Source organism: Littorina saxatilis, linkage group LG5 (assembly GCF_037325665.1).
Source record: "Littorina saxatilis isolate snail1 linkage group LG5, US_GU_Lsax_2.0, whole genome shotgun sequence".
In the NCBI taxonomy this organism is placed as follows: domain Eukaryota; kingdom Metazoa; phylum Mollusca; class Gastropoda; order Littorinimorpha; family Littorinidae; genus Littorina; species Littorina saxatilis.
Window position 1 is genome coordinate 32016989 of NC_090249.1, and position 13633 is coordinate 32030621.

General features: G+C 45.4%; 1 protein-coding gene across 3 annotated transcripts in view; it reads left to right on the forward strand.

Annotated features, from left to right (window-relative positions):
• The first annotated feature begins 2815 nt into the window (after nt 1-2815).
• LOC138966882 (FYN-binding protein 1-like) overlaps nt 2816-13633 on the forward strand; it is a 44372-nt gene continuing 33554 nt past the window's right edge. The window contains exon 1 of one of the 3 annotated variants that reach the window (XM_070339267.1): nt 2816-3464. In XM_070339267.1, the coding sequence (XP_070195368.1) occupies nt 3459-3464 (6 nt within the window). In that variant the 5' untranslated portion in view covers nt 2816-3458. The remainder of the gene's footprint in view (nt 3465-13633) is intronic. The other 2 variants (XM_070339268.1, XM_070339269.1) reach the window with 2 other exon arrangements.

The following is a 13633-nucleotide window of genomic DNA, read 5'->3' on the forward strand; positions in this document are numbered from 1 at the left end:
AGTCCGGGCTTCGTCGAAGATTACTTGACCAAAATTTCAACCAATTTGGTTGAAAAATGAGAGCGTGACAGTGTCGCCTCAACTTTCACGTAAAGCCGGATATGACGTCATCAAAAACATTTATCAAAAAAATGAAAAACACGTCTGGTGATTTCATACCCAGGAACTCTCATGTCAAATTTCATAAAGATCGGTCCAGTAGTTTAGTCTGAATCGCTCTACACACACACACAGACACACACACACACACACACACACACACACACACACACACACACACACACAGACACACACACACACACACACGCACGCACGCACATACACCACGACCCTCGTCTCGATTCCCCCTCTACGTTAAAACATTTAGTCAAAACTTGACTAAATGTAAAAATGGGATGGCGGCCAAATGGGATGGTGTCAAAATGAGATGTCGCGCTATTGTTATGACACGGCATATAATGCAATGCATTTCCAAAAAATATGATGACATTTGTTTTACCTCCGATAAGAGAAACATATTTTTTATATCCGGAGTCTCCCAATAAGAAAAACCTCGAATGTAAGAAAGCAAAAATAATTTCTCCTGGACACTCATATAAACCCTATGTTCTTGACCTCACTGGGTGAAGGGTCATTCGCATAATTACGCACGAATTTGTGAGCATCACTAAAATTATCAGTCTAGTGTTTCCTAGTAAATTATATTTACAGAGAAAATCTCGATAGCAATTTCAAGGAAAAGCTACATCCGCCACGAATAATGTAACAATTGTTACATTATTCGGGGGCGACCCCCGAATAAAGTTACAATTGTTACATTATTCGGGGGCGGCCCCCGAATTATGTAAGAATTGTTACATTGTTACATTATTCGTTTTTGTTACATTATTCGTTGTATCAGACGTTACTTCTTTACTCGCGCCTGGGAAAAAGTGGTTTTGCGGAACATTTAGCTCAGAAATGTCAGAGAGGGCAATACGACAAGATCCTACCCAATATTTGGCAGCGGCGACGGAGCCAGGGATTTTTCCAATGGGGTGGGGATCAGGGACGCTGCAGGGGTCCCGGGGGCTGGCTGAAAATTACAGAATGTGTGTGCGTGTGTGAGTGTGAGTGTGTGTGTGTGTGAGTGTGAGTGTGTGTGTGTGTGTGAGTGTGTGTGTGTGTCTGTTTCATTTGTGACAGTGTGTTATTCATGGACTTTTCTGCTTTAAAAAGCATTATTTGCTTTGTCGATTTTTACATTCTTGACAAGACAACACATCTCACTCCACCGGATTTTTCTTTCTATAACATCTGATCGCTGCGACTTGTTTAAAATTTTCTCCTTTCTAATTCAAAACAAAGTAAGAACGTAGTCTAACTAATATCTTCTCACAGCTAGAGTATGTCATTTTCGAAAGAGTCTTTCATTGTTACAACTCTGACTATGTGTAAGCCTTAGTTAAGAGGTTCTGGGCAGTTCAGTTTGAACTGACTCAGCAAAGTTCTGCAGAATCTTATAAGGGATCTTATCAGTCAAATCCCACAGCAGGGAACCCGTGTACTATTCAAATCTTAACGTCCTACGTGGGGTGCCCAGGAGGGTTTCTATGCGTATATTGAAGGCTTCGCTTGTATTCGTTTGGTGAAAACGGGTTGTTACCGAGGGAAAAACTAGGATTACTTCCCTTGCACTTGCATGAAAGCTCTGTTAACTTGTATGCTTCTCGTGAACTTAACAGTCAAAAGGAGCTAATGTTACAAATTTCGATTCTTCACAGTTTATTTTTGTTTTGTCTGGTTTTTTTTGTGTGTGTAAAAAGTAGTATCTCTGCAACAAGGAAACACATACGCAAACACACACACACACGCACATACGCGCACACAAACACAAACTCACACACACACACACACACACACACACACACACACACACTAACACACACACACTACACCCTGCACATTAACACACACACACATACACACACTAACACACACACACACACTCACGCGTGCGCACGCACTGACACGCTGACAATTTTTAAGTTGAGCGTGTAAAAGAGGCTTGAAGACACTTGGTAATTCTTCCCATAAACCAAAACTGCGGGGTGTTTTTTTTATGTGTGAATGTGTGGGTTGTGGGATGGGTGGGGTGGTGTGTGTGTGTGTGTGTGTGTGTGTGTGTGTGTGAAAGAGAGAGAGAGAGAGAGAGAGAGAGAGATAGAGAGAGAGAGAGAGATCTGAAATCAGTCACGGTTAGAGCATATCAAAGTTTGCTTGTTTTGTTCGGTTTGAGACAGAAATACAGATAATGACTGTGTGCGTGTGTGTGTGTGTGTGTGTGTGTGTGTGTGTGTGTGTATGTGTGTGTGATAGACAGAGGCCATGCTGTTATGCCACAGCTATCCGGCCTATTTTCGACATGTGGTTGCCACGCCCCTTTTTCGTTCGCGTCAGGTGCATTATACACAAGCACTGCTTCCCTCTTTCAAAGGGACTTCGCTTGGGACTAATTATGTGTGGACAGCATCTAAAAAAAACCAAGTGCTCCTGTTCGAGCGTGCACCATCGCAAAAATAGGCATTGCCGAGGCTACTCACGTAGTTAGCCGCCTGGCAGCGGTTGACAAGGCAAACAAACAAACAAACATTTTTTTCTTCTCCGGTAGCTCGCGCCGTGACGGCGAAATACCACCTGAAAACGCGAAGCCACAGTTTACACACCGTTTTAGTGTGCTTGTTGACTGTCACGGCGAAAGAAGGGCACAAACTCTAACTTCCCCAAAACACCGCCAACCAGGAATGGGACAGTCAACCATTCAGCGCCGTTCAGGGTCAAAGTTTTTGCCTATTATGTAGAAGGAAGTAAATTATGTGTCGTCTGCTCGTCAAAGCTCCGCCCACTCAACTAGTAGAGGGGGATTTTGTTCCTGGATCGTATGATGACCTCATGAAACTATACAACCACGGAACATTTCTTTTTCTAACAGGATTTTTGCACCGATTCAGGAACTTGTATCACAGCAGACGACACACTAGAGCAGACGACACTTTCTGTCACCAAGCTCAAGTAGTGTCGGAGAAGTTTTATTGTGCGTGTGAATCAGATACAGTGATAAAATATCAGTTCTACTCGGATGGTGAATATAGATGCTGGCCTTCAAGTATTTCTTCCATCCTACACAAACTTTAGCTGACCGCGACTGCGTTGAAGTGAAGAGGAGTCATTGAGATTCCTACTGTGTCAGTGTGTGTGCGCCGTGTCACAGTACTAGTAGTTTGGTCAGTTGTTTGGTGTCAGCACTGATATCAATCACTGGTGGAATGTATTCTACTTCCTTGTAGGTGAACTATGTGCTACAAACACATTATAACACCGAGCATAGGGTTTAGGGGACTGCTTCGACGAAAGACGCGAGTTTTGAAAAACGACAGCTGATAAAAGATAGAGCAGTTGGAATTGAAGACACTGCAGTCATGGCGGTAAGTGCTTTTCTTCGACTGAAAGAAGACCTTTGAAAATGACAATACTTTTTTTTCGATGAGTGGTGTATTCAACAATTTGATGAATAAGTAATATGCTGTCCGAACTTACTGATTTCGGTTTGCCTACTTGTTTGTATGTGTTGCTGTTCGTAAGCCTGTCGTCAGTATCTGTCAATCATGTTTCACTGGCTGTCTCGGCGTCCTCTCGTGTGTCTGTGTGTGTGTGAGAGAGAGAGAGAGAGAGAGAGAGAGAGAGAGAGAGAGAGAGAGAGAGAGAGAGAGAGAGAGAGAGAGACGCTCTCTGCTTTGTTCATTGTCTCTGTCTGTCTGTCTGTCTATCTCTCTCTCTCTCTCTCTCTCTCTCTCTCTCTCTCTCTCTCTCTCTCTCTCTCTCTCTCTCTCTCTATCAAAAGCGTGAAACAGTTATTCCAGAAATCGTATTACTCGTAAACGCGTTGTAACCATTAAACGTGATTGCCATGATATTTAATGAGCTTATGATTTCAGCATAGAGATTTGAATAAGGACAGCGTACATATCTTGATCTGTCAGGTCCTCAGTGGAAAAAGAAGACCCGATAGGCATGATGAACGACAGCTTGTTAGGACTGAGACCAAGCGTGTCTCGTTCGTCATGATGGACGAGTCGAAGTTTAACATACTACATAATAATTATGGGCCTCTCGAATCTGTGGATGTCGAACAGTCAAACAACTGTTGCAGCCAGCCAGTAATGATTTAAGTGCTCCCACAAATCACTCTCAGACAGTAAATCGATATCATGCTTAACATATTTGTTCCAGTCATTCTTTTGTTGCTTAGGGGGGAGAGATAGAGAGACAGACAGGCAGACAGACAGACAGTTTTAAGATTCAAAATTAACTGGATAGGAGAAATGATATAACTGTAGGCTCGATGATGCTTATTCAAACTCAAGATATCGTATTTCGTCGGGTTTGCAACTGCGATGCAAACCAACTGTATCTTGACAACGAGATCAATCTGTGCTAGATAGTCTTATCATCTTATATTAACTAGCTGCAATACTATTCGCAGCAAAACTGAAATGATAACTGTGTCAGAATATATAGGAACGGTGAAAATAAGAGAACTTTATTATGTTTTAGCGGTACTGTCGACGAAGTCAGTTTTAACAACAACTTGAACAGAAAAAGATTACGACCTGAAACTACCACACGTATTTCCGAATACTTTAAGGTTTGAGGCGGTGTGGTGGGAGTTTGGCACATGTAATCTGAAAAAGCGGAAGTAATGATTAACATTAGAATTAACGCCTGTCCGGTAGATAAATGAGACAGTGACAAAAGGTCAGGTGTCATGTCTACTGTCCCGAATGACACACGATTGCTGACATTTCACCATTGCCAACAGAATAAACAAATAAGAAATAGGTAGAAAATGAATGTGAAAACTGACTTTAATTGTTGATCAGTATTTTCTATACCACTAACAAATAATCTACTTGCACATAGCTGTTTGGCAAATGTATGTTGCATGGGACACACTGACATGAAAGTGGAAGATGTTTTTCCCTCTAGAGAAACTACATATCAAGTTACACTTTTTGTGCTCTTCCATTCCAGTTGGCAATCAATTGTTAACGCATGTTATTAGAAAAAATAGAACGAAAACAGATTAGATAGAATGAAAAATGTACTGGTGATGTCATTTGGGACATACTGACATGAAAACGTCACCTTTTGGCATTGTCTCAAATATCTAACGGCGAGGTCTCTTCTTTGCCCCACTTACAAGAGAAAATCCATATAATGTATTATTCGCACCCCTCAGAAGCGGAAGACTCCAAACAAAATACAGTTTCATCATTTGACTTGCTTCTCAACTTGTTAGGCCCTATTTTCTAGTTTTTTTAGTTAAAGGAAATACGTTTTTTTCTGCAAGCGAACCATTTCTCTTTCATGCCATGATGGCACTGAAGGCAGATTTGAAAGGTACTTTCCTTCTTGTGAAAGTTATTATAGTCACCACCACAGATCTGTTTAGGCTTTTAGGGATAACCTGGGACAGGCTGAACTTCTTTAACCCAGTGTGGGATTTTCAGTGGGGCGACCACCCCCAACCCAGCGCGTCCCCGGGAGTGACGGATAGGGGAACGGACTTCAGATATGAAGACCAGCCGCTTGCGGCCGCGGACCAAACTGGCGGTGTTTCCTACCAGGGTGGAGTGGGGTAGCAGGCGGCACTGCTACTCTCTTCGAAATGCTCCATCGCCCTCCGACGGGACTCATCTAATGCGATTATGGGCGCATTAAAACCCTAGCTCCGGGTGGGATCCCGGTAAATCCTCCCCCCTGTGCTCTCATGGTAGGACGTACGGGCCATGAGCTAAGGGTGAGGCAACCCCGACAGAAACCTCGAGTGCTGAAGACGGAGGTACTGGGCTGCACGGCGCACTCTAATAAACCATGGTACCACGCATCAACGCCAACCATGACACCATCAGATAGATGCGACACTCATGGCGCTCGCCCACGGAGGTCCCTCCAGGGTGAGGCAGCGCCGGGCTCCAAGCCTCAAAGAAGTCCAACCTCAGCTACTGGAGGTCCCTCTCGTCCGTCTTGCTGCGCAAGGGGACGGAGGAGGAATGCGACTGGTAGCACAACAACCGCTTCAACATCCAAGAAACGTCAACCTGTTATGGTGATGCATTGGAATGCAGAAGGAGTCATGAACAAGAAGACAGAGCTAGAACATATCTTGCATGAAAGGAGCATCAACGTCTGCTGCATTCAAGAAACCCACCTGCAGATGGGAAAAACCTTCAAGGTCAGAGGCTACCAGTGCTTCAGACAGGACAGGGCTGACAGACGCAAAGGCGGAGTCCTGACACTAGTTAGGAACAACATCCAAGCCTGCGAAACAGCCGTCCACATGGAGGGAGCAGAGTACCAGATGATTCGGGCCAAACTGAATGACACAGAGTTGCAGATCCTGAACTTTTACTGCCCCAACGACCGTCCACTATCCCTTGACATCATCGAAGTCCCAGACTCGAGCTTTCTCGCATTAGGTGATTTCAACTCTCACTCCCAGAGTTGGGGTTACAGTCAGATGGATCGCCGGGGTGACGAAGTGGAAGACTGGCAAGATGAACACCATCTCATCCTCATAAACTCCCCAGATGATACTCCAACCTTCTACTCCAGACGATGGCGCACTACCTCCACTCCAGATCTTGCTCTCTGCACCGAAGATGTCCACCGATACGTCACCAGGGAGGTGGGAGAGCAGTTAGGAGGAAGTGACCACAGGCCAGTGTTCCTCTCCATCAACAGGAACACCATGAACTACCCTGTCCACCCTCGCTGGAACTACAAGAAGGCTAAATGGAGTCTTTTCAGACACCGAACACTCTTACCAAGGACCTTCATGTCCAGGGTAGAGACATCAGTAACGTTGTCAGAGACCTGAACGCCTGCATCCTGCAAGCAGCCCACGAGACTATCCCACGAGGTGCTCGCAAAGAGTACAAGCCATACTGGACCAACCAGCTACAAGAACTGCAGGATGAGATGGAATCTGCCAGACAGGCAGCAGAAAGTAGCCCATCAGATGAGAACCACCGACGGCTCCAGCAGACAAAGGCTGAATTTCTCAAGGCAAAGATCCAGGCCAGACGCAAAAGCTGGAGAGAAAAAACCGCTGCGCTGAATCTTGAGAGAGACGGAACGAAGCTGTGGAGAGTCGTAGGACAGCTCAATGATGAGGAAAACAGAAGCCAGAATGTGACACTGGAAGAGAACGGAGAGATGATGACAGGGAGACGAGCAGCTAACCGTCTTGCTGACAACTATGCAGACGAGAGCAATGTACCTGTCAGTCCTGTCCAACAAAGAGAAGCAAGAAGAGAACAGAGAGAGCGGCCACAACACCACACAGATGTGGAACCCATGAAGCAACCCTTCACTCTTCATGAGCTACAAATTGCATTGAGGAAACTAAAAACCAGGAAATCCACAGGGCCAGATGGGATCACGAACGAGATGCTGTAGCACCAAGGCAACACAGCTGTCCTGAAACTACTGGAGGTCTTCAATCTCAGCTGGGACTCAGGCAAATTGGCACAAGTTTGGCGAGAGGCCATCATGATTCCTATCCATAAGAAAGGAAAGGACAAGAAGAAGCCTGCTAGTTACAGACCAATCAGCTTGACCAGCTGCACTGTGAAGACCCTAGAGAGGATGGTCAACCAGCGCCTGCTTTGGTATCTAGAGACTGAGAACATCCTGGCTCCTGAACAGGCAGGCTTCAGACAGTTTCACAGCACAGAAGACCAGGCAACCTATCTCTCCCAAGAAATAGAAGATGCATTCCAGGAACAAAAGGTCCTCTTCGCCACCTGGATTGATCTAGAGAAAGCCTTTGACAAGGTCTGGACTGATGGCCTCCTCGTGAAACTGCAGAGATGTGGAATCGCAAGCAACATGCTGCGATGGATCAGATCCTATCTTCACAACCGCAGAGCAAGAATCTCAGTCAACGGTCGAGTCGGCAAGAAAATACTACTGCGACATGGTGTCCCACAAGGAGGAGTCCTCTCTCCTACACTCTTCTTGGTCTTCATCAACGACCTTGTACAGATTCTTCCCAAAGGTATCCACGCTGCATTATATGCTGATGATTTGGTGATGTGGTGCAAGGAGGAATACGCCACAACTGCCACTTACAGGATGCAACTGGCTGCTGACCGGCTGGCGGCATGGGCAGATGAATGGTGTGTTGCCATCAACAAGGAAAAGTCCTCCACAACACTCTTCACCCTATCCTCAAAACAAAAGACTGGAACCATCAAGCTTGGTGACACACCCTTGAGAAGTGATGACGAGGCAACATATCTTGGTGTCACTTTTGACAAGAAACAGACCTGGAAACCCCACATCCACAATGCTGAAGCAAAGGCCAGGCGCAAGCTTGCCATCATGCGGAAGCTAGCCGGAACCAGCTGGGGAGCAAACGAAGAGATACCCAAGCGAGTCTACCAGGGAGCAGTCAGGCCCCATCTGGAGTATGGCTCCACAGCTTGGTCTACAGCAGTGAAGACCCACCAGCAGACACTGGACAGGGCCCAAAACCAAGCCCTCAGGATCATTACTGGATCGATGAAATCCACACCAATAAAGACCATGGAAGAAGTTGCTGCCATTCAACCCCTCAGTCAGAGGAGAGACGCCAAGGTCATGGTTCAGACAGAGAAATTCAAGTGCCTGCCTGCGCATCCGATGAAGAAGAGGATGGATAACCTGACAAAGAACCGCCTCAAGCGCAGCAGCTTCTTACATGAAAGCAAGAGACTTGCCAGAGAGCACCAAGCTTCTGTACCTCCATCAGCACTACCAATCAGTTTCTCAGATCTGCCGCAGCCATGGAATGAAGACTACAAGAATCTTCACATCTCCACCACAGTCCCCTACGTTACCTCAGGAGATTCCCAGAACGACACTGCCAGGCGCACCCTAACACTCGGCATGATTGCTGAACGGTACCCTGAAGACGCCTGGATTCACGCGCATACAGACGGTTCAGCAACAAACGCCGTGGCCAATGGAGGAGCAGGTGTACTTGTCAGATCTCCTGAGGGGCACACTTCTACAGCAGGGATACCAACAGGAAAGTACTGCTCAAACTATGCAGCAGAAGTTCAGGCCATCATGCAAGCAGCCTCCATGATTCATGACTTGGAAAGCGAATGCCCACAAGTTGTTTTCCTCTCTGATGCACTGTCTGCCTTGGAAGCCCTTGCAGGTAAGAAACTTCCTCGTCTGATGGAGAAACTCCAGGAGCTTGCCAAGACTCGACGAGTAGTCCTGCAATGGGTTCCAGCACACTGCGGAATTCCAGGCAATGAAACAGCTGATGAGCTCGCTAAACTCGGAGCCAGGGAGGAACAACCAGACAACCCGGTCAGCTTCGCTGAAAAGAAAACCCTCGTGAAGGCAGCAATGCGACCACAATCCACGAGAGACGCATATCATCTCCTAGAACGATGGCAGCAAGTAGTGATCATGCGACTACGAACTGGTCACTGTCAACTCAACGCCCACATGTTCAGGAATCTGAAGCTGACCCCATCACCAACCTGTCCCTGTGGTCTGGAAGACCAGACTCCAGAACATGTCTTAATGACATGCCCCCAACTCAAACCAATCAGAGACAAAGTGTGGCCAGCATCAGTCCCTCTCCGCACCAAACTCTATGGGAGCAGACAAGACCTGGAAGCCACGACGTCATTCGTCTCGCAGACTAAACTGATGGTGTGACGGCGAACGCAAGAAGAAGAAGAAGAAGGCGGGATAACATCATCCAAAAGAAACACATGCCAAACATGAACAGCATGTCTGCTTCCTGTGCAGAGTGGGAATAATTTGTATAATTAATTTCGTGAGAGACACCTATCGCAATCTGCTAGATTAAGTCAGCACAGAAAAACCTCTGCGCAGTATCAAGCCACGCCATTGATTTGTGGTACGTGTCCAAGTGAAGGGATGCTCTTATTTCATGTGAAAGCCTGGACAGTTCAGTGGTGGTGAATACGATGGGCAACACAAAAAGAACGGTACCTTGAAGTGTCTATACTGGGGAGCATCTCGTTACTCCCCCGTATCGTTACTCCCCCGGCTCGTTACTAACCCTAACCCTAACCCTAATAACCCAAACCCTAAGGGGGAGTAACGAGCCGGGGGAGTAACGAGCTGATCCCTCTATTCTGCGCCTGCCGTTCGGTGGATATACGCACACTTGGGAACTCTTACTCTATTCGAGATTGTCCTGTTCATGTGTAACACGGTAAAAGGAAAAGCAGCATGCAAACAATCGTTTGAAAAGTGATCGTGTATCTGTCGAATCTCGACGTGTAATTATCTTCAATGAAAAATCGCGACGTGTGGATACTTCAAGAATGAGGCCGAACCACGCATGGGTTTGCCAATTGGAGTGTTCAATCCAACAATGTGTTCCCCGTGGGTTTTATGTTTCATACTGCTGCGACAAACCTTTGTGGATGTCGGCATGCTGTTTTTCACTTTCTTATTTCCTTGTTCATCTGTAATCAATCTTTATTGCAGTAATGAACAGTCCATAATGTAATGTGGGCGTTATTTCATCTGTTACAAATGTTCTGTAATTCAATGAACATTGTCAAACCTTAGTCAGGGTAATAACGCCCTCTCTCTGTCTTTTTGCCTGTCTGTCTGTCTTTTTGCCTGTCTGTCTGTCTGTCTGTCTGTCTCTCTGTCTCTCTCTCTCTCTCTCTCTCTCTCTCTCTCTCTCTCTCTCTCACGATTTAGCGCTGCGTGCAAGAAAGGGTGTGATTGGTATTTTTAAGGTACTGTGGACTCTATGGGAAAGATCACCAAACATATTCTATAAACTATTCGACTCCCAGATCCAGCCCATGCTCAATTATGCGGCAGAAGTCTGGGGCCTTGATGCAGACCATTCACCTATTGAAAAGGTGCATCTGTTTGCCCTTAAGAGGTTTCTGAACACAAGCATGAAAACACCAAACACACTTGTGTATGGAGAAACTGGCAGACACCCGTTATTTGTCAACACGTTTGTTAAGTCCATACGATTTTGGTTGCGCATCCTGAAAATGCCTAGTCATCGATTGCCACAGAAAGCTTATAAAATGCTGCTTTATTTACACGAACAAAATAAAAGAACATGGGCGTCATCAGTTTGCTATGTGCTATACAAATACGGCTTTGACCAAGTTTGGATTCAACAAGGCGTTGGAAATGAAAATGCGTTCATAACGGAATTCAAGAACAGACTAGTCACATTATACAAGCAAGAGTGGATAGAAACCGTACAAAGTAAAGAACGATTCCTTTTCTATAGCACTTTCAAGTCAGCCTTATCTATGTCTTCATACTTAAATGACCTGAAGCACGTCAAAGCAAGAAACTGCCTGATTAGGTTAAGACTTGGTGTCTCGCCACTCAAAGTGCACCGATTACGACACATTCGGTCGTCAACAGCTGTAGATTACTTGTGTCCATTCTGCGCAAACGAGACCGAAGATGAAATTCACTTTGTTTTGAAATGTCCAAAATATGCTGATATTCGTGAGTACTACATACCTGCAAAATATTACAACCGTCCATCAAGCTTTAAACTGGCGCTACTTCTAGCGACACCAAACAGATCAATATTACTTAGACTTGCAACCTTCATCATGAACGCGTTTAAAATACGCAGTGAGTGGGTACAGTGAATATGAGATATTGCACGATCTTGTTTTATGTGTATGCTATTTTTGTTGTTTTTGTCGATTGCTTAAAAAAATAGTAATAATGTTTTGTTTTTTGAAAACGTTAATGTGATGCTATGTATCAGGGATGCAACGATTATGCATATAACTGCTTGCAGATTTGCGTGTGAAAGGGCATGTGAAGGGATAGATGGAGGGATGAATAGATGGATGACGGATGAATGGTTGGACAGACAGACGGATTAGATGGATGGAGGACAGAGGGACATGAGATGGATAGAAGGATGGATGGATGGATGGATGGTTGGCTGGATGGATGGATGGATGGATGGACGGAAGGATGACAGAGAGACATGAGTGAAGTGCGACAGAGACTGGATTTTGTGCTGATGCATTACTGTCCTTTTTCAAACGTTTTGCTGTTGTAAATGCCTGTTTCCACTGTCGCCATGTCGACTGTCATTACGATGATGATGATTTTTATTATGATTAATATTACTATGATTATTTTTCATGAAGCATGAATGTTGAAACTTTGTACACCCCGAATTGAAATGGGCCCAAGGCCTAATCAATAAACCATCCAGACTCCAGACTCCAGACTCTCTCTCTCTCTCTCTCTCTCTCTCTCTCTCTCTCTCTCTCTCTCTCTCTCTCTCTCTCTCTCTCTCTCTCTCTCTCTCTCTCTCTCTCTCTCTCTAAACGCTTCAAAGCAGTATTGCTCAGTTTATGTGATGCATTGTGTCACATGCGTTTGTAAATTGCTGACATACTGCGACACAATAACGTATAAGGGAAGCCCTCAGCCAGATAGAGGAAGTCCAGTATGGGTACGTCAGCCAGGAAAGCGAGTCCAATGAGAACAGGATATACCGAAGAGGTCATGTCTGACGTTGCCACGGTAAAAGCTGTAGAATATATGCAGTGTACAGACTTACACATTACATGTACTGTACGTAATGAAATCGAGCAGGCCACGTAATTTAAGGACGCGGATGTCTCTCTCTTGTGACAGAACGGTGGTTTTTTTCCCCAAAAATAGTCGTTCTACGATGTCCATTTTTGTCATCCTAGTTTTTGTGTCCTTCTCCCTCTCCCTCTGTTTTTGTCTGTATGTCTGTCTGTCTCTGACTTTCTCTGTCTCTCACTCTCTTTCTCTCTCTTTTTTGTCTCTCTCTCTTTCTCTCTGTCACACACACACACGCGCACGCACGCACGAATGCACAAGCACGCCCAAACGCGCACGAACGCACGCGGCACGCACACACTGACACACACGCACACACACACACACACACACACACACACACACACACACACACTCACACACACATACCTTATTAGCGAAGAACATTTCCAGCTGGTTAATTAAGGTATGCGACACATCTTATACATTTTGGATACATAATATTATTATGTGTGGTGGCACTAGTGATGCGAAACCATTGTGCCTTATTGTGCCTGACATTACTGAAGTGAAACATGCATCCCGTCAGACATTCCTGCACTGGAACAACAGTCCTGGCGGTCGATATAAACTCAAACAATCGGTATTCATTCACTGAATCTGCAGGGATGCCTGTTTTTATTCCCAGTGACATTACTATGTGGTGTAACCTGCATTTGTCACACCTGTCAAAGTGTCAGCTGCATGTGTGCACGACGATATGTTCGTATCATCAGTAACCGACAGGTGACATTACTGAGTCTGTATGCGTGACATCACTGGAGCATGACCTGTGTCATTGTAGCTCAGTGTCATCTCTGACTTTGACATTGCCCCCTCGAAACGTATACATGTGTCTGACACTGCTGCACGAAGATGAGACAGTGTCACAGGCACAGGCCGACTAACTAACTAGTTTTATCGTCCTCTTAGTACCAGTTTATCCTTAGCGGATTATGACATTATT